This window comes from Columba livia, chromosome 19 (assembly GCF_036013475.1).
Source record: "Columba livia isolate bColLiv1 breed racing homer chromosome 19, bColLiv1.pat.W.v2, whole genome shotgun sequence".
Taxonomy (NCBI): domain Eukaryota; kingdom Metazoa; phylum Chordata; class Aves; order Columbiformes; family Columbidae; genus Columba; species Columba livia.
Window position 1 is genome coordinate 1,970,174 of NC_088620.1, and position 24,550 is coordinate 1,994,723.

Here is a 24,550-nt window from a genome sequence, read left to right on the forward strand (position 1 = left end):
ACAGGCAGGAAAAGGAAAGGTATTTTAAAGGTGACCTCACTGTTTTTCACTGCTCTCTCCATCCTCTTTCCTGACTAACCCAGGGCTGACCTGTCTGTTCAGCCCCCACGACCCCCGGGACCCTCTTTGGAATTAAACTTTGTGGTACCGGGTGCGCTGCAGCAGCTCCCCAGCTCATTTTTTGAAGTGAGGTATCATTGCTGCGTACTGCACGCAATGCCAGGGACAGCTGCTTCCAGAGATGAGGTAAAAATTGTTATTGAAGCTTACAAACTGTGGAAAAAGTCTTAAAAAAAAAAGTCTAAATGCTGGCACTGCCCTAAATTAAATGAGAGCCGCAGCCTGCTCGGGGTGTGTGGGTAAGCACAGAGCCAAGCCTGCGTGCAGTCCTTATCCGCAACCCACACCTGCTGCTCCCTCCCCAAAGTTTAACTAATGAACAGAGCGTACAGCCCAGAGGACCTGAGATATGGAAAAGGTCAGAGCGGAGACTCAGGAGTGAAGAACAGATTGAACGGGGTTCATAAATGACAGCCCCATTTTAAACCTAAAATTAATTTTTTTCAATAAATTAGGGCAGGTGAGCTTTCCTGCGGCTCAGACAATGAGCGGTCCCTGGACGGGGCTGCGGGAGGGCGGCACGGGCACATGGGAATCAATGCCCATACCCTAAAAAATTAATCTCTGAAAATTACTTCAATGGAATAGAAATTATTTCATTTAAGTCTCTGTATAGCAAGAGCTGATAGAGCATGACAGTGATTCCTAGAGCAGTACAGCCTGGCGAAAGGCTTCGACTGTTTTACACAGGGTCGGTGCAGTCACACTCCTTTCTTGTGCCTCAGTTTCCCAGCTGCTACATCTGTGGGTCTGGGAAAGCTGTTGAAAGGTAGTTACAGTTTCGCAGGACTGAGGATAGGATGTGGCTCCCAGAGATGAAAACACCGGTTATTCTACTGTAAACCAGAGTCATGGTTTGTGATAAAGATAACAAGTTTAGAAACCCCTAATTGTCATTACCAACATATGAACTTCAAACAGAGAGGTCAACCCACATGAGTTTTCCTAGCGTTTGATTACTTACTTCTCTCTGAGAGGTGAAATTACACCCACTCAATCTTTCTGACCAGAAACACAAGTTTCTGAATGGGACATGAAGAGACAAACGAGCTCTGCGAGCAGATACACAGAAATCTCCATCCTTGTCTTCTACACGAGGGAGCCAGAGGGGAACTTCACCAAGAGCGTCGGAGCGCGGGACGGGAACGGAGCCGGACGGGGACGGGTCAGAGCCCTGCTCCAGTACAGGAGGAACAACCTCCTTTTGTAACCAAGTTGTTCTGAATCGATGTAGTTAGACAGATGCAAAGCACTGACACAGATGCACTGAAACTGGTTTGATCCTTGCCTGAACAGGATTAACTTGCCTCAGTTATTAACCAAATTAAACTTCAGCTCATGTTCACTGCCAAAATGGCTGTATTTTACACTGATAGGTGTGTTGTGCAGAATTTTTACAGAGACAGAATCTGGGAGGTTTTCCTTTGCTTTGTAGTTCCCCAGCTCCAAAGTGTCAAATCTGCACAGCAGAAAACAAAAAATCCCAGTTTACTTAGTTCTGAGAAAATTCAGCATGTTTTGATCTGGAAAGTCAGGGTTTACATTTTGCTCTTGCATTTCATTTCTTAAAACGCTGATTTCTACAAATATTCTTTCTTCCCCTGCTGGAACATGAAACTCGCAAGAGGGAAGAGCCAGCGACCCCTGTGCCGCTGCCCACCCTCGGAACTGCCGCCGCACCAGCGCCACTAAACCACTTCTTATCGTGACAGATGCTAAGCTCAGGTCAAATCCCCGGGAATACATGGGGCCAGCGTATGTTCTCATTAACAAAATTGCAATCTGCTCCTGAGCTGGTGAGGCTGCCCTGGATTTACACCATCACAGCTAAAACCGGACTCTGTTTTGGAGGGGTGTGTGTCCACGGCCGCACGTGGCTGATGCTCTCTGTAAAGGGCTCTGTGCCTTCTCTGATGAGAAATGAGGCAAAGAGAAGGGGCAGAGAATGATGGGCCATAAAGCCCCCCAGCCAGGGTAACATCACCCGTACGCTCGGCAAGTTTAACCAGCTCCGGGTTGCGGAGGTGCCGGACTCCCATCAGCTGGCTGTTAGCACAGTGATTTACTCTGGTAACACGAGCTGTAAATCGGTAAATCAGAACCTACTCCACTCGGGGAGGCAGCTGACAGATTTGTAGGTTTAAGTGGCTATAAAGCTCAGCCTGCTCGCCGAGCGGGGCTTTGCTGCGCTGCCCACGGCCGGGGCTGCCGCCTCCATCCCGCTGCGTGAGCCGCCGCAGCTCCCCGGCTCCGCACGGCTCCGCCGGGCCCGCCAGACAGGGCAGGCACACACGGACCCCGCAGAGCTTCTCCGGAGCCAGCAGCTCAGGAATGGGCAACGCTGGGGCAGGGTTGTGCCAGAACCACCCAAAGCACGAGGCTGAACTCCGGGGTCCAGCTCTGCAAATTCCCTTCCAACATCCACTGCCCTCAGTCTTGCCCGTTCCCAGCCGCCTGCTGCCTCCTCTCCTGCTTCCCTCCACCTCTTTTCCTGCCCAAGACCCGGTCAAAGCCATGAGAAACCCAGCGCTGCCCAGGAAGACGGCGCGTCCTGCAGCACACCCACTGCGGAGGGGCGGAGGGACAGACAGACCCCTGGGGTGGCACAGCCTGCTGGGCTCCCGCTGCAGTGGGCAGGAGGAGCAGGAGGAGCAGGAGGAGCACAGGGTGCGTGTCTGGGTCCCGACCACCTCCCACCCGGTCACTCACCTCCCATCCGGCGGCAGGAGCCTCTTCTCCCTGCCGGCCTCACAACTGAGAGGCCGCATGTCTTTAAATACCATTTCAGCAGATCAAAAATGAAAGCAGCAGGTTAATTCCCACATGAGCAACAGCCCTGTAAACACTGTGAAGCAAAGTCCAGCCCAGCCCAACCAGTCCCAGCTGCCTTCCGCTTGTCATCACGAACAAGAGCTGTAAGTCACTGCAGTCACCGGTCCTGCACAAGCAGCATTGAAACCTAAAGCGGCTTCATAAAACAACTGGAGCCATTTTAAAAGTACACACTGTGTGGCCCCAGACAGTACCAGCTCTCCTTTCCCTGACAGGACTGACCACAACCATGTCCTGATGTCTGTTCCAGGGCCGGAGGTAGAGCAGGGTTGATCGAGGGGACAAATTGGGCACAGGCTGGTGATGCAGCCGAAGCTCCCAGAGCAGTTCGGGTGAAAGGGGAGCTCTTGGCAGAACTGCTGTGCCAGGATCCTGCCACAGCCCCCCAGACAGGCGTCCCCTGCCCCGGCTGCTGGCCAGGGTGGCAGAGGCCACACAATGGCCTTAGGGGACCTCATACAGTGCCACTTCTCCAGTGCCCAGCAGCTGGCCTTCTCAGTCCATCCCGCCTGTGAACGGTCAGGCGAAAAGCTCCATTTCCCATGCCCAGCCCGCTGGGATTGCTCCTCTGCCCGCGCTGCATTTGCAGCTGACTGACTTCATCGTCCAGAGCAGGACAAACGCTGCCAGCTCCCGAAACCCAGACATGCGCACCCCAGGAATGGTCTCAGTGGCGGTGACCACGGGGAGGGTGATCACGGGGCCAGGCTGTGCGCAAGCCTGCGGCCAGGGCTCTCCTTCCATCAGGAAACGATCAGCTTGTCAACGGGAATTACACAAACGGACAACGGCTGTTGATGAGTAACCGAGCACATTCTGGGACTAAGTCACTCCATAATCTCCAGTCATAGCTCATCTACAGAGCACGAAGATGACAATTCAGATTGCTTGGCACGCTCAGCATGGAAGGGGCGGGACAGGGACAGTACTGGTAGAACACAGACTTCCGACAAATTAAAACCATTGCCAAGCGAGAAAAATGACCCACGATTTCTTCACTTCTTTGGGCACTTGAGAAAAGCACAACTGATGAGGATCTGGCTGGCTGATTACGGGGGTAATGCCATGGATAATACCAGCTCATCTTCCCCGGTGCAGAGGGATGGGGGTTCACCGCTCCGCGCTCTCCATCCTACGCTCTGCAAATCCAGCTGCCCCGCTAGCTGCCGCACATATCGACAGCATCGGAAAGGCTGCCGAGCACCGTCTCTGAAGTGCCCCCAACGCGCACGTCCCTGTCTGCAAATCACAGGATAACAACTTAGATTTTTGACTAAGGGTTTTTTTTTAGTTCAGTTTTGGTTTTTTTATAGAGATTAGAGCGGGTGGACAGTGCCACCCCAGTCCCTGGCAAGAGGCAGCTTCAGCTGGGGCTGCAGCAGCTGCTCCCCACATGGGTCAGGGGCACCCCATGGGGGCAGCCGGACCCTGCCCTCGGCTCTGCCCCCCGGGGCGACGGTATCAAGGCAAACACCCGTCTTCTGGTCCCAGTCAGACACACCGGTCCCCAGCACAGCGTTGTGCTTGAGCCCTCCCAGCTGAAAAAGGACGCGGCCTCTTGAGCAGCCCAGCCCCCTGGACAAAGCGTATTTTCCTAAGCAGACACATTCCCGACGATGCTGATTTAATGCTGCTCCTTAGCAAAGCTGCTTGGAAAGATGAATCATTTTACCCCTCTTCTGTTTTTATTTTAATAAGGACCAATGTAATTGTCTTCACAAAAGGAAAACAAGAGCTGGAAGGAAGCCGGGGGTGGAAACCCAAACGCCTGTGCCAATACCCGCCTGTGACTTCACGTCAGCCTGACCCAGGTCGTCTCCCTGCTCAGACACAAAGCACCAAGGATGCAGCACAGGACACAGTGTTATTAATACATCTAAGTCTGAACACTATTGTTGGGAAGAAGGCAATAAAAGAAAAACCCGCATTAGGTTGACGTGCAATTTCTGAGTACAGAAGGCCTGCCTTTGACATGTGGCTTCCCTTAGACACTTTATTACCTTACACACTTTAAGAAACAAAAATGCTTCTGAATGCCTTTGCCTGTAGAAGTGTGAAAGCAGCTTCTTCATCAATCCAATGAGATCCCACATGGAGCCAGGAAGCCACTTGAGTTGTGCGCCATAAAGACTTCCATGATGTAAATTAATAGGTCTCTCTGAGGATTGGGACGTGTGCCACATGCAGCATTTCTGAGCCCACAGCCCTTTTATCTAAGTTGTTTTTTTCTTTTGTCCTTGTCTCACTCCATGACAGTTTTGAGATTTTTGGCATCGTAACTGCAGCCCGGCTTGTCAAGCTCAACGTCAACAGAGGTTTTATACGTACGTGAGAAATGGGAATAGCGACAAAAATAGTTATTAGCTCCGCGTTTAGAATACTAAACAAGCAAATGGCTCTGCTCTAGCAGAGGAAGGGGCTTGAAGCGCTTCTGACCCACATCTGTTTAACACTGTGCGGCGTTGCTGCCTTTGGTGGAGCTGCTCCTCAGGGCTGTCCCTCCGCACGCTCCCGCTGCCCAGCCACGCCGTGGTCAGGCTGTGACCACCCAGCGCGTGCCACAGGAACCAACTGTGACCAGGAAGAGTCGGTGCTGAGGACCGGTGCTCATTCCATTGCCCTGGGGGGTTGCGCTGCTCCTGGAGCACCCCAGGCAGTTCAGCTCCTGCTGAAAGCGCTTCGGGCACCGAGACTGCTCCGTGGGGCACAGCCAAGTGCCATAAGTGGGGACAACTGGGGGAGTCACCCGAGAAGGACGTGTCCAATCCACCCTGAGATGATGACATGGACCCTCTCACAGACCTCGGTCTCCCACGTCCGTCCCACGTTGCTGGAGAGCTGTGGGGGACTCTCGTGTTCCCACAGAAGGACGCTGCCGTGCTCCAGTTGCATCCAGACCATCCCATCTTGCTGCAAACGCTACAACAAGTTTGGGAACACTGGACTCCACTAAAAGAAGACGATCCATGCCAAGGCTGGGAGAACAAGAATGTGACCCAGCGGGAGCATCTTGGCTTGCAAATGGCTCACAGACAAAGCGCTCTCTTTCTCCCTTGCTTTTCAGCATTGCCAAGCAGTGCCTCGCTCTCTGTGTTCTGGCAAGTGTCTTCAGTAAAATGCACAAGAATTTTAGAGGAGAAAATGGAAGACGGCGCTGGGTGATAAGCTGGAGTTCAGCAAGGCGGCCGAGCAAAATCCTGCACAGATGTGCAGAGAATGGACCCAAACTAGAACACCTGGGACCGTCGCTGTAGGACGCTCTAACACTTATGCCGTACTTTGAAGAAATTTTAATTATAATTAGGAATAATAGGCATGGCCCACATACCCACTGCTCGGTATTTTCCCCACACTTTGCAATAAACCCACTAAAATCGGAAACGTGCAGTGCTCATTGTAAGAACGCTAAAAACTCCAGCTACTTTGGAAATTACTGCAAAATGCTTTCAGGCAGTTTTAAAAGGCATTAGTAAGATAAAACAAAGAAGAAGAAAAATGTTTTTAAAAGGTATGTTAAACATTCGCCTTATCATCCAGCCACTTTATTTTAATGAGGTTTGTTTTACTTCTCGCAGTATTTGCTTTGTCACGGGGTGTAAGTCTCCGAGTGCTCCTGTGTCACACAAATGACTTTGCTGGGGGAGGTGGGGGACGCTGGACACGCCGCTCGAGGCAGGTGCCACGTGCCCTGACCCACGCTGGGCCAGCAAAACCTCGGCGCTGCGGATCAGACGCGCCAGAGCCACGTGCCGGTCCCACGAGTGGGAACACAGCACCGGGGGCTTTATTTATGGTGATATGAAATATGCAACAATCATCCCCCAACATCAGAGTAATAAACAGCACTGCTCCGTCTGATCTGAAAACAGCAAGCACGCTTCTCGCATTCACAGAGAGAGACAAAATGCTGAATTATTTATGCTTTGAATATGAACAAATATAGAGAAATAAGTTAATTCTGTACAATGCAGCAGAGCAGATTCTGGGCTGATTATTGTACATCCTTCAATCAAACGTACTCTCTCATTACTCTAAACAACTGTTTCCCCTCCAAAAAGTGGGTTAAAGAATTCTAATTAAGGGATCAGCAGAATAATTTCTGACAAGTTTTTTTAGATCTGACTACACATGTAAAACCAGCGCCCTCTAAACCCTTGAGCATTTATTGGGATGTAGCACCAGGGCCCACAGAACACGCCAACCGCAACAATCACATTAGGAAAGTGGTGGTCGAACGACTTTCCAGGACACGAGCAGATTCAATTGGTTGGTAATAGCAAATTCCCAACTATGTTCTACAAAACTCCCTCTAAAACAAAACAATTCTATTGCGGTCACCAAAGCAGCAGAGGAAAAAAAAGATGCTCAGCCATTCTGCCTCGTATTTGCACTTCTCCCTATCACTAACTGTGCTGTGATGGACTTGCCAAAGCCAGTGTCCGTCTGTCTCAGCAGAGGGATTTGTACCACTGTCCTGTCCAGCCCAGAAATAACCCTTTCAATGTCACTCAGATGTCACAAAGGGCTATAAAACGTGGTGTGGGAGCCCCTCTCATCCCCGATGGTCCCATCAAACACCCCGTGTCTCCTGCGCTGGGCAAGTCGCTGCACAGACACCAAGAACTGTAAATCCCGTGTTTTCACTGTACCTGCACTTGTTTCTTTATGTTTTATTCAATGTTTCCCTGCCCATATAGAAGGCTGTAAATACCAGCATGTTAATGAACTCATATTAGCATCATTAAAGCTATTAACTGAGGAGGGCTGTGATGTTTCGGGGGCTCATTCTCCCCCCAGCCCCGGCACCCGGATGGCAGAGCTGTGCCTCTGCCACTGATGGATTTAAACCTCCCGGAAAGCTCTCTGGTTAAACGAGTGAATGAAAGATACCTTCCCACTTTCCATACAAATGCAGAATCACTATTACACCTTCCACGCTGGCCTGCGACCCATGGCCAGTATTAGCCAAGCATTTGCCATGCCCCACCGACATTTCAGGCTTGGCAGGAATGAAAATCCAAAAGGAAAGCGGTGCAATTGCAGGAGAATGACAAGAATCCCGGGCCAGGAATGCCTTTGGAGACTGACTTTCCACTCCCCACGTGTGCGTGCATGTGGCAGGGATGGGGGTGCGATGAGAAAGGGGATGAGAGCTGTCCTCCAATTTCTCAACAGTTTCTTAACTTAAATCCTTCATTCTGGGCATAAGTACAAAATCAGGCTCAAGGAAAGAAAAACTTAATTAATCAGAGGTAGCCAAGTTCAAAGTGCGCCTGGGGTCGGCTTTACGACTGTCCTCCACTTGGAGGTACGGGGTTTACGGATAATCCCTGTCTGCTGCAGAATGACAACTCTGCGGTGCCCAGTATTCTCTGGCAGTAACTACATTTGAAGGTCCCCTTTCTTTCTACTCATCTTTTTAAAGCTTAATGCTGCCCCTGAAATATAACTAAGGGCCACATGTAGCACAAGGGTTTAAAGTCCCACGCACAGCCTGGGGATCCCGTGTACGAGCTCCATGTTGCACTGTATGGACTCCCCTAAGTCAGGCTTTTGAGCGCGTGGTTTACACTCATGCCAATGAAACTGGAATTACTGGCGATGAGCGAGGGCTGTGTGGTACCCGCTGGGGTAACAGGCTGGGGAAGCCCACCATGACCTGCTTGTCATGGGATGGTGTGATGTTAAGATGGAGAAAATATGTTTAGGAGGATATTTTAAAACCTGGTTGTCAGTAACAGGTCTGGATCTGCTGAACGAGAGGTCCCTTCTGACCATATGGAAAATGGCCCGGCTGGTCTAATGGTTTCCTAGGGGAGTCGCTGGCATGTATGAAGATGTACAGCCGGTTCTTGGACACCCTTCCTGGAGGTCTGCTGGAGAAGGACAAGTTGAGACAGAGGTATCTACATAAGAGCTGCTCCCGCTACCAGAGAGCCCGTGCACAAGGAGAGCAAATGAGGACGACCCACGGGCTGAGGCTCCACCAGCTCCCGCCTGTCCCACCGACTCACAGGAACAGACACACTGGACAAAACAGCCACGTTCCCGTCAGCCCCACAGCTGCCCCTGCTCGGCATCCAGCCCCGGGGTGCACAGCGGGTCCCCAGCAGCCACACGGGGCTCCCCAAGGTGGGATCCGCGCCAACACCCCCTCCCCAGCGCCTTCCAGGGCAACATTTTCGGACCAGGATGGTGGGTTCCACCCCATGCCTACACAGGGAAGCCAGCATTTACTTCCTTCGTCTCCACACGAAGTATCTCATTTCAATTTAATTTCACAGTTGTAATGGATTTTTCAAAAATATTCAAGAACATATTTACTTTCCAACATCTTATTTCCTTTCACATTTGAAAAAACTTTCTATCTAATCCCCCAAGTCATCCTACAGTCTGAATAATTTCAGGTTTTTAATCAATAGCTGTCAGACTTGTCAAATTACTTTAGGGACCACAAAGCAATTTTTAAACATTCATAAACCCTCGTAGAACAGTTAAGTGCACTGAATTTTAAAAGAAAGAGGAACTGAATAACACTGATCAAATAGGATTATATTCTGGCAAATTATAAATTAGTTTTTTATGAATCACCTCACAGCTACTTATCTGGTGTCAGGCGGCTGCTGGAGGAGGGAGAAGTGACTGTTCACCCCTAGAGAAAGAAGCCTTTTCTCTTTTGCTTCTAACCCTCCAAGCAGGAGCAGGGTGCGACACTTCTGTTGTCCTTCTTATAATAGAAGCAACATCCTCGTCTAGCTGGCCACCCTGCGGTTCTTCCATCGCCCCGCTGTCCGAGCGCATCGCGGCTCCTGGCAGCGCTCCCCAGCCTGTCCTTGCTTCCCAGTGTGCTTCTGGCACCTGAACCTGTCTGACATGTCAGTCTGGAAACCAGGGTCGCCAAAAGTTCTCAATGTATTGAACATCTGTACCCAAATCACAGCTTGAGCCCTTCATAGGGATGATTTTCCACAGGGCACTGAGTCAAACTGTGAGCTGAACGTGGGAGCTCGTGCTGCCGCTGCCTGTTCTGCGCTTGTTCTAGGAATAACGAGAGATCAGGAATGTCTGAAGGAGTCAGACGTGTTTATCCAGAAATGGATTTATACACAACAGTCCCACCTCATCACTGCAGCGTCTTTCTTCAATTTGAGGGTTGTGGCCTGCGCAGGGGAAAAAAAAGGAGCTTCACAGCTACACCAAGAATGTTGGAAGCCTTCCAGGAAACAGCAGAGCTCAGATCAAAGACAGGGTGAAGGATGATCACAAGAAAGGAACGGCCACATGCAGACTAACAAGTCCAAACCCTCCGCCCTTCCAGCTGAACTTACCGCTCCACGGCCTCAGAACCACCCCAAGCACACCTGCCGGTCCGCGCGGGGCCGTGTCTGTGCAGCAGGGCCCTTCCACCGCCACTGGAAGAGCTCAGCACCGCCGCAGAGCCCACACGGAGCCTCAGTGAGGGACCTGAACCCCGGGAGCAGCTCTGGGTGCTCCACGACACCAGGGAAACTCCCGTTCCTTGGCTGCTGAAGACAGGGCTGTGTTTGCCCGAGGAAGAGCTGCCGACGGGCGGGATCGCTGCCCGGGGAGGGTGCAGAGCCAGGGGGGGCTGTGCGGGACCCATCCTGCTCCGGGGGTGCTGGGGACATGTGCTGCTGCAGCTTCACCTCCAGCATGGCCACGAACTGGGGCACAGGCCTCCAAAGTCCTTCTTTGGGATGATTTACCTTCCCCTACACCTTGTTTCGGGTCTGTTTGTCTGCTGCTCCGGCACACCCAGGTTTGGGGCACAGCCAGCACCCCCCGTTCTGCCAGCCATGCCCCCATCCCACAGCCTGCTGCTTAGCGAGAATGTAACTGCATTCCCTGGCTATCTGCATCTGCTGCAGATGTCCTCTGCCAGAGACGTGCAATTTTATCTGTAAAGCCTCTAAATACCAAACAATGACTGCTTTTAACCTTTACTGGTTCCTGGTTTCCCGAAGGGCTCCGCTGTCGCCATCTCCATCAGCAGGACAGACGGTGCGACGCAGCCGCTGCCCTGCACTCACAGCACAGTCGCCGTTCACTCGCCTGGGCTCAGATGCCCCAGAGCAGAACATCCAGCGAGCGCAGATTCTGATACCCAGCTGACCTAGTTTTGAGGATGGTTCGATGTCTAAACCGGGGCTCTGGCGGCTGAGCCGGTCCCGGCTCCGCGCAGCCCTGTTCCCAGAGCCCAGGTGGCCACATGTGCCCCGAGCTGGCCCAGCCTGGCGGGGTCTGCAAATCATTCACACACGTCAGAGCAGGAGACAGGAGGGGAGAGAGCCCCAGCGGCCAGGCCGGTTCGGCGGGACACGGGCGATCGTCCGGCTGATGCACACAGTTGCCTTTTTGCGTAGCTGAAATTGAAGATGCAGAAATATTTCTCCGTGAGAACATTTCAGCAAGTTCAGATGTTTTTCAGGCTTACTCTGCTTTTCTTAGTCAGGTGCTTAGTAGGTTTGTCAAGCCAGACTTCACAGCCATTGGAAGCCTATCGTTCTCCTTCAGCTTTCCCAGCATTTAACCTATTGCTAACTGCCCGGTCAGCCAGGAAACCAAGCATACTGTGCTAACACAGAGAAGCTCATGCAAACATATGTGCATTTATATGTGTTGTATGTTCTAGGCTGGACAATATAGTCTCAAGGTCTAAACAAACAGTCAAGAACGTAACAGGGCATCGAGCAGATCCATTGAGCAGAAATGATGGAGCTAATTTTTCAACTTAAATGATTAACCCCTTGAGTTACACTTGATGGGGGTTCAAACATTTCATTACCTTGCATTAGTAATAATCATAAAATCAGAGTGGTTTTTGTCATGAGATATCCTGCCCGGGGATTTGTTAAAGAACATTTAATTACAGGGCTATTTCATTGGGGGTTGGACTAGATGATCTTTAAGGTCCTTTCCAACCCAAACCATTCTATGATTCTATGATCAAATGTGGAAATTAAACTAAAGACAAGAGGATGCGATTTTGGGAAAAACAACAACAACAACAACTCTGGCTTGTAACTACAACCAAAGTGACATTGAAAAGCTCAGACCTCAAGGAGCTGGGGGTATCCCAGGAAAGCTGGGCCCAGCTCACCCCGTCTCAATGAAACAGTGTTTTTTGTTTAAAATGACCAAATGTCCCTCACCGTTCTGCCTTTTTCCTTCCCCTTTTGCCCTTGGAGACGTTCCCACACAAACAGCTGCCTTTTCAGTTCGGATTCGCTCAGCACGCAGCAGCAACGGGCTGGGGCTGCTATGCGTGCTTGGCTGCAGTTCCAACAATTAATTAATAAATAACATTAGTTACCATGGGGGCACTGCCAATATGGAAACTACTTAAAAATCACAAGGCCAAGTAGTCTGAGCTCTGGCAGCTGCCAGCATTGGGTTGTGCTTCTCCTGCAGCGAGAGACGCACGGGCTGGTCGTACTGACAAAACGGAGAGAAGCCAACTGAACTAAATACTGTCAACCAGGCAAGGAGAAAAGTGAGCGCGAGCGGTTGTTTTTCAACCTTTGCGCTTATCTGTGTTTGTGGAAGCATTTCAGAACCTCCACCGGTGCCTCGGGGAGCGTTTTGCGGTCTGGACGGAGCAGGAACCGGGAATTCCGCGGGAACCAGCCCGAGCGGTTCAGCTCCTGCGATCAGGTCAGATCAGATCAGATCGGATCCCACCTCGATTCGCTCCGAGGTGGGTGGGAGAGGAAAAACATCAAACAGAAGAGCTGAGTTCTACATGAACGCACTGGGTTTCTCTTAACTCAGGCCATACCTTTTCTTTCCAGAACATCTTAACACCTACAAACGCTATTATTTTCTTGTAAAATAGCTGGCGGTGCTTCTGAACTGTACTTGCATTACTTCTACAAGTAAGAGTTTCCCTAATACGAAAAATAAAATCCATCCTGAATGAATGCTAACATTAATAATGGCCCCAAAATCATTTACTGTCATGCTGGCATGGTGTTATTGCTAAACATACCCAATAACCATTTAATCTCTACCTGCCAGCTCAGGCGCATGTCAGAGCCCAGCTGTGGGACTGGGATTAAATGGACTTGCCACCCAGCTGGGCTGTTGCGAACACTGGTGTTAATGGACACAAACACCCTCTGCTTTCAAACCCCTAAGTGCTTTTCACAGCTGAGTAACTCCAGTCACCATCAGCCAGGCTTACAGCTCTATCAGTAAATAAGATGGAAAAAACCCAGCCATTTGCCTCCTAAAAGTTATATCCTTGTCATCGTCTTTAAAAGGATGCTCTGAATAGAGGTCAGCACATAAAGAGCACGAACACGTAAAGATTGAGACACACTTTTTCAAACTCCGCTGAAATGTTCAATGCCACAGGAAGCTTTACAGGCAGAAAAGTTTAAAAAACGCCACATAAAGTCCTGAAATACATGGCCAGTCGTGCTGAGGAGCGTGTTCTGGCACAGCGCTGCCCAGGACTAGGACAGGTCTTAGAAGTCCAAGACCATATGGGTTAGCCTGTATTACAGTTCATTCCTCTCGTTAAAATAATAAATCTGGCTTAGGAATACAGTTCCATACAAATACCAGGAGATCTGGCCTTAATACACTCAGCTTTATAATTAACACCAACTTCAGCGATATGAGGGCTCAGAGGTCTCTGGGGTTCCTGACTCTATTTAAGGCCGGGACTGAGGGTGCAGCTCAGCCGTGTGCTCAGCAGCATCTGGGGCTCCAGCGCTTTGGTTCAGAAGGACTTTGAGGGATGTTGTGGCAACATGGAGGACACGGGGATCGGCGAGGCTGCGGGACGGGGTGGAGGACACGGGGATCGGTGAGGCTGAGGTGGCGGTGCGGAGGACACGGGGATTGGTGAGGCTGCGGGACGGGGTGGAGGACACGGGGATCGGTGAGGCTGCGGGATGGAGTGGAGGACACGGGGATCGGTGAGGCTGCGGGACGGGGTGGAGCGGCAGCTCCAACCAGCACTGGACTGAGCAGGAGGAAGCAGCAGAGATGGAAAATACCCTGAGGCTGTAAGACGGTATTTAAAACAAGAAGTCCCATCGAGAAACTCGTGCTGGGATTTGATTTGCTGCCATTCCCATTGGCATTTCTGGGAAATTTCCTCTTTATAAATAAAACATGTTTTAAAGTAAAATGTCTTGCTTCGAGGTTTTCTCATGCAACCCAGTGAAGAACAGAGCACAATATCTTGTCAAAAATAAAGCCTGACTATCTAATAGGCCTCGGATCTGTGTTGCAATAATAGCAATGGGGATCGGTGCCCCAGGCAACAGGAACTGTACAAATATGTAAAATGAGCGACGCCACAGAGAATCATCACCTCAAACTGACACTCTACAGTCATCCAGCCTCTCAACTTTTGCCATCTGTGAAACAGGAATATAGTCCACAGCTGCCACCTGGAAGAGCTGTTAGGGGGACGTATACTGGAGTAATTACAAAATGTTGTATATGTGTTAGACATTACTTTCCAAGTGCGTTTTCCTGGAAGCTGCTGGGAGGCCTGACTCACTCCATGGCCTGTGGCAAGATGCTTATCTCCTCTGTCCTTTCATTTACGGTTCTAGCCCGGCATCCCGCTACAAGCTCCCAGTCTATCTCACACTGCCCTGCCTCCAGCAGCAGCCAACAGCTGATGTTTCAAAGGAAAGCAATCTTGTTAACAAAGGGAAAATATAGTTCCTGACCCTCGAAGGCAGGCAGGCAGAGCCCTCAAACTTTTGATTTGTTCTTCCTGCTGATGTTAGTTGCTTAGCTACAAATATTCTCCATGCTCATAAAAGGCTCTCTCCCTTACTCCTCCTCACCGCTATGTTTTAAGTCCAGCCACAGTTTATTTTTCTTGAAACCTAGGTGATGAAATTTCATGTTGATGTTACAGCTCAGATGTGAACACCCAGTACCGGGGTAATTGCCACGAGCATTCAAGGGAGCATAAGGGGACAAGTCACCTTCCAACACCCACAGTGGGCGACAGCACCCAGCTCGGGTGCAGGACCCTCTGCCGGGCTCTCGTGGGGCTGCTGTGGGGTGTGAGGGTCCATTAAGCCCCAGGTCCAGCCACCGTCTCCATCTCCCACCGCCGTGATGTGCGGGACGGGAAGAGGCCAACAACAGGTGACGTGAGTCAATAGGAAACAACGGGCTGGGCTGCCAGGGAGAAATAAAATCCCTGCAAAAACAATAACCTCGCAGAGCTACCCGCAGGAAAACAAAGCGAGCGGGTCTGGGTAGGAGCGGCGGACAATCGGTAGCAGCAGCTGTGGGGACGGGGCAGGCAACAGAATTCAAAGGTGGGTATTTTCCTGTCTGCTGAAATTAGAGAACAATGAGCACCATCTCGCTGGTAGGAAAGGGAAGCAGCTCAGCAGGATAAGCATGAGGAAAAAAAAATGATGACTGCTTAAAAAAAAGACAGAAAATTCTTACATGGGGAAGGGGTGGAAGAAGGAACCAGTGCTGGGGACAGGGAGACCCTCATTGAACACGTCTTCAGTGTGGAAAATAAATAAGCCTGTATGTCTAACACAGCGAACAACTGGAGCAACTGGCAGCTTAGGCCCAGCGTTTATCACCACTCCAGCAGACATCAATGCTCAACAAGTCTTAACAATTTGGTTTCAAGTACCTAAAATTGGGACTGAACAACTCAAGGCTTTTACATTTTGCTATCCTAGGTGATAAAACTCCAAATTCTTTCAATAGCTCTTCTCAACACAAATGAGAATTGTATCTTGTATTATTAAATCTGTCATCAAATTGCAGGTCTCTGCAACTGTGGAAGTCAAAGAGAAGCCAAGAAGAGGGGGTGTTTCTGTACAATTCCCCATGAAGCTCAGGGAGCCTTTTAAATAAGAAAAGGTGTTATTCCTGACACTCCCAGCAAGAAGGAAACTCATGAAATCAGGGAGTGCTTTCTCATCCCACTCACTACCTTCCCAGCCTCCCAAGTATGTACCCCAGGGCCAAAAACCCGGGCAAGCTGCTGGGTTAAACCCGCCGGGCACAGGGCTGGGAGCGACCCGAGCTCCGGGGCTTGGTGAGGAGAAGAGCGCCGGCTCCTGCCGAGCCAGGGCTCCCCTTCGCCTCCAGCGCCGCTGTTCCAGCCGCTCCTTCACATCTCCCTGCTCTAATATCGTCACTAACGAGGCTGCAGAAGGTGGCTCAGCCTCACAAGAGTCTACGCGATTTTTCCGAGCCCCACGGCGGCCATGCAGGGACACCTCTGGCTAATTGCGGTGCATGGGGAGGAGGAGGGAGCCAGGAGCCCAGCCCGGCGCCACACACCACGTGTTCTGCCGGCTGCGTGTCCCCAAAGACCATCCAGACCCAGCCCTGCTCCGTCGGGGATGCTCAGTGAAGATGAGTGACAGGATGGCTGTGAGTCAAAGGGAAGCAAGGAGAGTCCTATCAGTTTACCTCAACATTAATATGACTGTTAATTACCATTCGCTACATCAAGTTACGATTTAATAAGAACATATATAGACACAGCCTTGACCTTTTCTGGCTCACTGCACACTCCTCTCCTTACACCCTACGGGTCACAATCCCCGACCACGACTGGGCAGATGCTCAATGTCACTGCTGGGGCAGCTCATCAGCTCTAAAGTCTGAATGAGGCTTGTCTTTATGCAAGAATTCTTTGCTTTTGTTATATTCAGGTGTTCCTACTTGTACAGATTATTATACATAAGCTTCCTTTTCAAACTGTGATTATTATTTGCTGCAATTATCAAATAGCGAATGACTAAGCTGGGTTCTGCCACTGCTCAAGGTATTACAAGCAATACTGGTCACCCTGCTACTTGTGGGGAAGAAGAGATGGGGAAGTGTGTCTGAAGCCTAATGAGGACACAAATGCTTGCCAGGCTTTAATTTGAAGTTCTTTCTTTCTTTTCAACAAGATCCTTTTCCACTGGGCTCTGAAAAGAGCGGAGCTGGACAATTGTACGGGAAGCTGGGAGAGACTAACAATAGAGGAGGAGTGCGGAGGGGAGTGAAACCAGCTTACGGCCTTTTACTCAAAATGAAACGTGAAAAGAAACAAATTACAGAAAGGATGACTAACAAAGACAGCTTTAAAACTCGTTTCAGGGTTAGTCTTTTCAGGTTCACTGCAGGGACGTCAGGAAAGGACATTCGGTTTCATCCATTACATAAGTTTTAGTACATCTCCCTTCAAAGTTCGCTCTGCTGTGCTCCTACCATGGACACAGCCGCCTACACGCACCCGGGACTGCGTGCAAACACACCCTGCCCGTTCTTTTCGTACAGTCATACACATCATACAGTCATACACATCATACAGTCATACAGATCCTCTACTATCGCTTTGAAAAATCTACTAATTCTGCATGCAGCACCGTGACCGCCCCGCGCACCACAAACCCAAATCACCGCAGCCCTTCGCAAGGGGTATCAGGGCCTGGGGGAAACACCTTTCGAGCAAACCGTCTTACCATTTGATTCCTGCATCTTTCTTTCCCTCCCCACGAATGTCCCGAGAAAGGGCTGAACGCTCCTCTTCCCGGCGGATGGTTGAACACAGAGGCTGGGGGGAGGCGCAGCCCCCCGAACCCCACCGGCTGCTTTCGCAGGAACCAGCACCAACATCTGCACCCTGACCCGACGGACGGACCTCGGGAGATCGCTGGGCAGCACAACCCAGTGTTTGAAAATCCAACGCGCTGCAAGATGCTGTAGCCCCAGCAGCCCCCACCAGCTGTAACAACGTGCTGCAAAGTCAGTTTTCTCCCTGTCTGCACCCTGGCCCTTTTTAAAAAGCAGAATATGAATTCAAAAGATTCTAGAGGCTTTTCAAATGTGGATCATCCACTTCCAGAACAGCTCACGAAAGTGCAGGAAATACTTTGTCATTGCAGCTCCATTGTAATTTGGCAAACCCTAGTGAACCGCTGAAAAGAAAGCGGAAAACTACCAGACACTTACCCAAAGCTTCCACAGGCCAGAGAAACAAGATCAGGATGGATAAAGGATTCTGAGGTGTCCGGGAAAGTCAGCCCGCGGGCGAGCGCAGCGGGTCCATCCCCGCGCTGCCGTCCCCGCCGCTCGGGCGGCTCGTTGCCGTGTCGGTGCAGCCGGCGCTCAAACCGCTCCGGCCGCGCTGCCAGACTTCCTCTGCAGCTGATAGCGGGGTTATTAAAGTAAACTGAGTATTGGCCTTTGTGAAGGGAGCTGGGGGGGAGGGAAGCTCAACCCTTTCCCTTCCTTTGTAATTCAAACCCTTCCTTGAGGCTGCTGCGGGGAGAGGAGGCATCTGCTGCAGCCCCTTCTCCTGCCCAGCAGCTCCCGCAGGTACTGGCTGCGATCCAGGCTGGAGAAACTGCGCTGCACTCCAGGTTTACATGACAAAGCAGCTTATTCCTAATTAAACTTCATCTAGCACTTCTCTTCCTCATGCATAATTAGTGCAGCACAGCAAACATACAGGTAAGGAGTTTGCACAGAAGCGCAGGCTCCTCTGTCTGCGCCTCTGGTTCATTTTCAGGTTTCCGCTTCAATTACTCAGTAAGAGGCTCCCAACACTTCCCAACGTTCGGTGTTCACCATCCCAACCAGGGACCTTGGCCGGCCGACGCATCAGGGAGTGCGGGTTTGCGAACCTGTCATTGCCGGGTCAACGCGCCTGCACCGGCGTCGGGCAGCTCTGCTCTTTATTGCTTCCTGCAGGCAGTTAATCTTTAAAGCTGAAACTGTAAATGCTGTCAGCTTAGCCGGCAGCCTCCTTCTATCGGTATTTACAATACACATTTTAAAGAATAAAACGGCCCAGGCACACATGAATACGTACACAATGCAGGCATATAGGAATTAACCGACATTCTGCTCAAATCCTGTTGAAATCCAAACCTACACTATTAGCCATACCCAGGGTGATAATAAACCCTACTCCCTGACAGCAACATATGTATCTCATCTCCACTGCATCTCAACATTACAATACTTCACAATGACCTGGTAAACAGCCTCAACCCGACAGATTTTACTTCACCCTGTCAATGAGAAAATTCTGGCACATGACAGAAATAAAAGAAAACGAAACTCTGAGTATTTTGTCGAAGTTCCCACAGCTCCCTGCTCCTGCCCCGTCCCGAGCACGTCCTCCCCGAGGCAGCGCCTCCACCCGTGCTGGGATCCGCTGCTCTGGTGATGACCACGAACACCGAGGATGGTCAGAACATCTGTCTCAGCTGTTTGTACCGTTCCCTGAGTTAACGAGAACGGGCAGCGAGAGCATCTGCTCCGAACGAGGGCTCATCAGGAGAGCGCCCAGCGAGGACTGGCTGTTCTTCTGGATGTGTGTTTATTGAGACAAGTGGTGGGGTGGAATTGCAAGGATGTTTTCTACCACATCTCTGTTCCGTGTCCCAACCTTACGCCAACAGCTCGCCTGCCGCTTGTGAATAATCACAATACGAATTCACTATCACTCCAATGCAAACAAGCACCTTGCTTTTTTTCTATGTTATACCGGTATAAGTTTGAACTAATTCCACTCATTTATTCTCTATATACACCAGCATAGTACAATAAGAATTGATCCAGCACCGAATATTCCTTGTTTTAGGAATTATTCCCAGCTGTTAGGAACACAGAAGGTCCATGAGAGCCTGGGAGAACGTATCCACATGCACGCTTATCTCTTCCTTTCAAACCATTCATCATTCTTTGCCTGGAAGCAACAGCTAATTTACAATAACTCCGTGTCAAAGTGGCAGTTTAAAATCCCCTCGAGGATTGCCCCAGGAGAAGATCTTGTCTGGGTGCTCTGCAGCCCCTGTAGATTCAGCTGAGCCTCTTCTGAAAGTCACTTAGTTGTAGAGCATGATAGAAATAAAGAGAGAAGACCTGCCAGGCTGCAGCTAGTGCCCACGCAAAACCAGCGCGGAGTCACCTCCTCAGTGCATTCTTCTGGGATTTCAGCAGTCACAGAAATTGGAGACAGAAAGGAAGAATACAACCAGTCAGAAAACCCTGCATGCAATGGAGATTACCCCAGCAAGGACCACGGGCTGAGCCTCGACAGCCCCTTCTGCCCCTTTCTCTCTCTTACACTTGTTTGGACTCAGCTTTATCTTTCCATTCTAAGGACTTTGCTTATCACATTTTCCTAGCGGTGAGGGCGCTCGCCTTTTATCAAGGACAACCTGCATCTAATATTTTGGAAAGCAATTATTTAAAAACCTGCAGGTAGTGCCGCAGCCGACGGCTGACATGCCATCTATGTAAATCAGAAGGTCTCTAAAGAGGGTGTTTACAAGCAGAGCGCTGCTAAAAGTCTGCCTTGGTTGCAGATAACGAGGCTGAGACAATGACAGATCTCCTTCCCCTCGCAGCCAGGAGCAGCTCCCTCCATCGGCCTCGCTGTGTTTATCCGGGATGCTGGAGAGAGCAGGCACCAAATACGCAATTAATTGGCAGTTTGCAAGAGCATATTGCCTAAAGATAAACAGAGTGGGTGATCTTGTCGTATGTAAAATGGCTGAGCGCTGCAGAGGTGGTGTTGACCCAGTTTTTTACAAAAAAAAGAGGGATTTTTTGTTCTCTTGGAAAATAATTGTATTCAAATGAATACTTGGGTTTTTTTGCACGGTCCCTCTGGCCTTTGAGTATTTTGTGTATGTAAGCCGTTCCAGGTTCCTCCTTAATCTGGAAGTACTTAGCAAATTAAGAATTTGCTGAAAACTTTTACTGCTGACACCAGCGGAGCGTTTCACCACAGAGCAGACACGCACACCGCGACACGGTGTTCACGGCCTTTGCTCTGCACAGCGGGTGTTGCGAGCAGGAAAAGACAAGAGCGGTGGATCTGAGTCCAACTGGGAATCAGGTGAGGTGAAAAGGAACCGAACTGCCCAGGCTGTGAAGGAGATGGGGTCCAGAAGCCCGGAGGATCGGTTATTCTGGGAGGACCTGGGGCGCAGGAATGATGGATGCTTGGGAAATGGAGCCGTGAGTGGAAAGGACAGGCTGGAGCTTCTAAATATAGGCACTGTCAGACAAAAAGGCACAAATCTGAGATAAACCCCGGAGTCAGGTAGGGAAATAAGGAAAACGACAAGAGGAAAGACTGAATGCTACTGAGGAGGTCACAAGATGCTAGAAAATATGTCGAGGCTGGAAAGGGAAGGGGAAAGGCGACCCGAAGGTGATGCCGGGGGAGCTGGGGACCCTGAGAGCCCCCAGAAAGGGCAGCTACAACACGATGTGATCGGAGCAGCAGTGCAAGCTTGTGGATCAAGTACAAAACACAAACGCTGAACAGAAAAGCTCTCGCTCTACGGGAGAGAACGCACCAGAAGAAAAATCTTCGATGCAGACTTAATGTTTTGCAGAACAAACCAGAGGCCCGCGCAGCTACCAGGCATGGCAGTAACCGGCAATGAAAACCAATGACCTCACAGGACAAAAGGACACTCGCCTCTCTCATCTTTTATATTTAGTGCTGTAAAACTAATGACTAAACCACAAGATGAATCTCTCGCTTCATTTTACCCAGACTGTTCAGATCGAGCGAGAAAACAAGCCACGACCTGGCAACCCCTTTGTGAGGGACAACGCGTGGAGATTGCATCTGGCCTGACCAATTTAACGACTTCAAAAACGCTTTTACAGGAATCACTGATCCCACGGAGTGATTTTTACAGCATGCTTTGACTTGTTCTGCCTGATACTTTCGCTTTGCCCTCAGCCTTGTCTGTGAACTGGGGGTGGGTGGTTTTACGTGCCCCCGCTCTCCACAGGCAACGTTCTCTGCCCAGCTGACTGCAGCTGGTTCCAGGGACGTCCCCCACGCAGGGGGACACTTTCCCCACGCAGGGCTGGGTCCAGCCCCCGGGCTCCCTCCGGCCAGGCCGCAGCCACGTGCCGTGCAGCCCGGTGTTCCAGAAGCACGGCAAACCCCCCCCAGCATTTTAAAGAGTCTTTTAGATCAAAGTTTCTGTATTTGGGTGCCTAAAATTAGCTGGCAAAATAAACGATGTTTTACTCAGAGATGCAGAACTTCCATTGATTTTAATGGATTCAGCATCCCACAAAAGTAGGCCACTTATTTATGTACCTACATAAGCATTTGCATGGCTTACTTGAAGGAGCCAACTTTGTAAACGATGACCTTATGTTTTAAAAATCATGAGACAACCCTGCACGCATCAGTCTGTTTTTCCCTTTATTTCTGTCAGCAAGTCTCATTTGGGAGGTAGATTTAAGCTGTAAAGTTTCTTGCAGTAAGGTCTCTATTTAGCGAAACACTCAGGCCCAAGCGGAATGTCTTTCCGAAGAGAAGCCCTGCAGTGAATCACAGCCAAGGGCTTTTTCATACCCCCTTGGCTGAGAAGGGGAATGAGCCTTTGCCTCCCCACAGAACATCTCTGATCCCAGAGGAATGGCCCGGGAGCCCTGGAGCCTGTTTGTGCCTCATCACGTTACCCTGGAACAGCCCAGAACATCTCGCAGCGCTGAGTTCTCCCGAGCACAACGAGCTCAACGCCACGGAAAGAGCCGCATCCCGTTCCGCAGCCATTGACGTTCTGGGCAGGACAGCGGGGACACCAGCACCAGAGTCACGGGGTGCGGGGGGACAGGGGACACCAGGAAGGAGCAAGATGTTGAGCATGGGCTGTTCCTGGGGAGGGCAGCTGCAAAGCAACCAGGAACGATCCCTTTGCCAACACACACAAGAGGAACTCTGCAACCTGCTATTTATCTTGTAACTTATCTATTTTAATCTTGCGCAACTCAATGACTATCAACGGACTGCCATTTGGCTGTTTAAGGAAATAGCTGTATAATTTAGCTCCGATTGTTTAAAGCACTTGGCAGGAAACAATAGATAAAAACTGACAGGACTTTCACAGTTAACAATGCAAACTAATGAAGTGAAATACCACTCAGAGAAATATTGTGACGGGTATCCACAGACTGAAATGAAGGAAAAGAAGTGTGGCAGGGTGGATTCTGCACTGCAATCTCTCAGTCTTGAATTTGAAGAAGAAAAGTCATCGGATCTTCCTTCTCCCTATCTGCTCCCCCGTCACGCCGGTTTGCTTACAGGGCACTGTACGCAAGTTTGTAAAATTACACTAGTTTAAAAAATTCCCCGAGAGGAACCACAAATGAGCTCAGCTCAGATCTGCCGTGTTTCCGCATTCCCGCAGCCACCACCGGCCCCGCTTCACCTGCGGAACGACACGGAGCCCCGACGGGGAAAACCCCAGCTCGGGGACACTCCAGCAGCACCCAGGGCAGCATTTGTGCGCTGGGTGTTCCCAGGAACCAGCGCGGAGCCGGCACAGCGGGGACGGCTCCGACCGCCCAGCGCGCCCCTCTGGATATCGAACTTGGGGAGAAGGAGTCACTGCCACTGCAGATGGCTACAGGCACTCTTAATGTTCCTGTACCTGAATTATTCAAGGCAGACTCCGCTGACAGCTCCCTGAAGCAGGGGGACACACAGACACAGATGGTGGCTGTGCTTTTCCCCTGTGCACGGCGTATCCCAATTCCCAAGTGGGTTTAAGTGGACAATTAGTGCAGTTAGTTAAGCAAGCAGTGAGGTGCAGCACACAGAGTGTTGATAAAGCACCCCCCCCCCCCATCTTTGTGCCTTCAGAACAGCAGATGCTGCAGCTGCCAACCCTTCCTGGCCACCAGTCCAGCTTACTGGCTAGACTGGTTTCGTTATTTGTGGTGCCAGCCACTGGCTCAGCTAAAATGACACTGGAGGCCCCAAAGAAACTAATGATCAACAGCACCATTGGGAGGATTTGCCTGTTGTGTTTCTCACTGCGGGCAGGATAAGGTTGTCTGGGTGCGCACGGGAGGATCGATAACGTGATGGATGATCCTGCTGACTGTGACCCAGCCCGCGGTCACCCCGAACGCACGGCGGCACCGCTGGCCGTGTGCCCACCCGCCGTGCTGCCGGCCCCTGCTGCCGGCACCGCAATGGGGAGACACAAGGGTGCAGCTTCGCCAGAAAGCCCTGTGCCAAACAGAGCATCTGGAAGTTAAACACTATTAACTGATTTGGTTTCCATGGCGCAGGGCTGCGAAGTTTCACTTACCCTTGGAAGAATGGGAAGTTTTCATTTTCTGGCCCCAGGTAAAAAGTGTAAGGAAAATTACATCTGGTTGAGACAACTTACTTGTAGAAAAGTAAAAATAAGTCCAGCAGGGAAGTGGTGCAGACCCAGCAGAGCGCTGCCCGGACTGAACCGGGGTAATGTGTCCCAGCCAAATTCTTATTATTAGCTGTCCAGCTTTTTCATACAACTCAATAAAAACACCCTGACCTCCGCTGCAGCCGTTTTCCTTGATTTTGGAAGTTTTATTCTTGAGAAAGGCACAGTCCCACATGCAGCAACCAGAGGGTTATTTTCACCCCTCACATACACCGCTCAATGAATTTCTCGGGTTTACTGCAGCCCGAGCCGGGATTTCCAAACGTGTCGGATCTTTCCAAGATCCTGTTCCCTTCCCCACCCTTTGCTCTTCAGACGGATCCTCCGGGGAGGCTGAAACTCAAATCTGTTTCCTTGCCAAGGAC

The 24,550-nt window shown here is 50.6% G+C and overlaps 1 protein-coding gene across 11 annotated transcripts in view; it reads right to left on the reverse strand.

Annotated features, from left to right (window-relative positions):
- Window positions 1-24,550, reverse strand: part of DAB2IP (DAB2 interacting protein) — a 146,314-nt gene that overhangs the window by 49,240 nt on the left and 72,524 nt on the right. Inside the window, exon 1 of one of the 11 annotated variants that reach the window (XM_065035524.1) lies at window positions 17,932-18,107. The exons of 9 other annotated variants lie outside the window; for them this stretch is intronic. Coding sequence is in view for 1 of the 2 variants with exons in the window: in XM_065035521.1 (XP_064891593.1) it covers window positions 2,830-2,903 (74 nt within the window). In the remaining variant the exon portion in view is untranslated. Of the gene's footprint in view, window positions 1-2,829; window positions 2,951-17,931; window positions 18,108-24,550 lie in introns of those variants that run through there. One more of the 11 variants, XM_065035521.1, reaches the window with a different exon arrangement.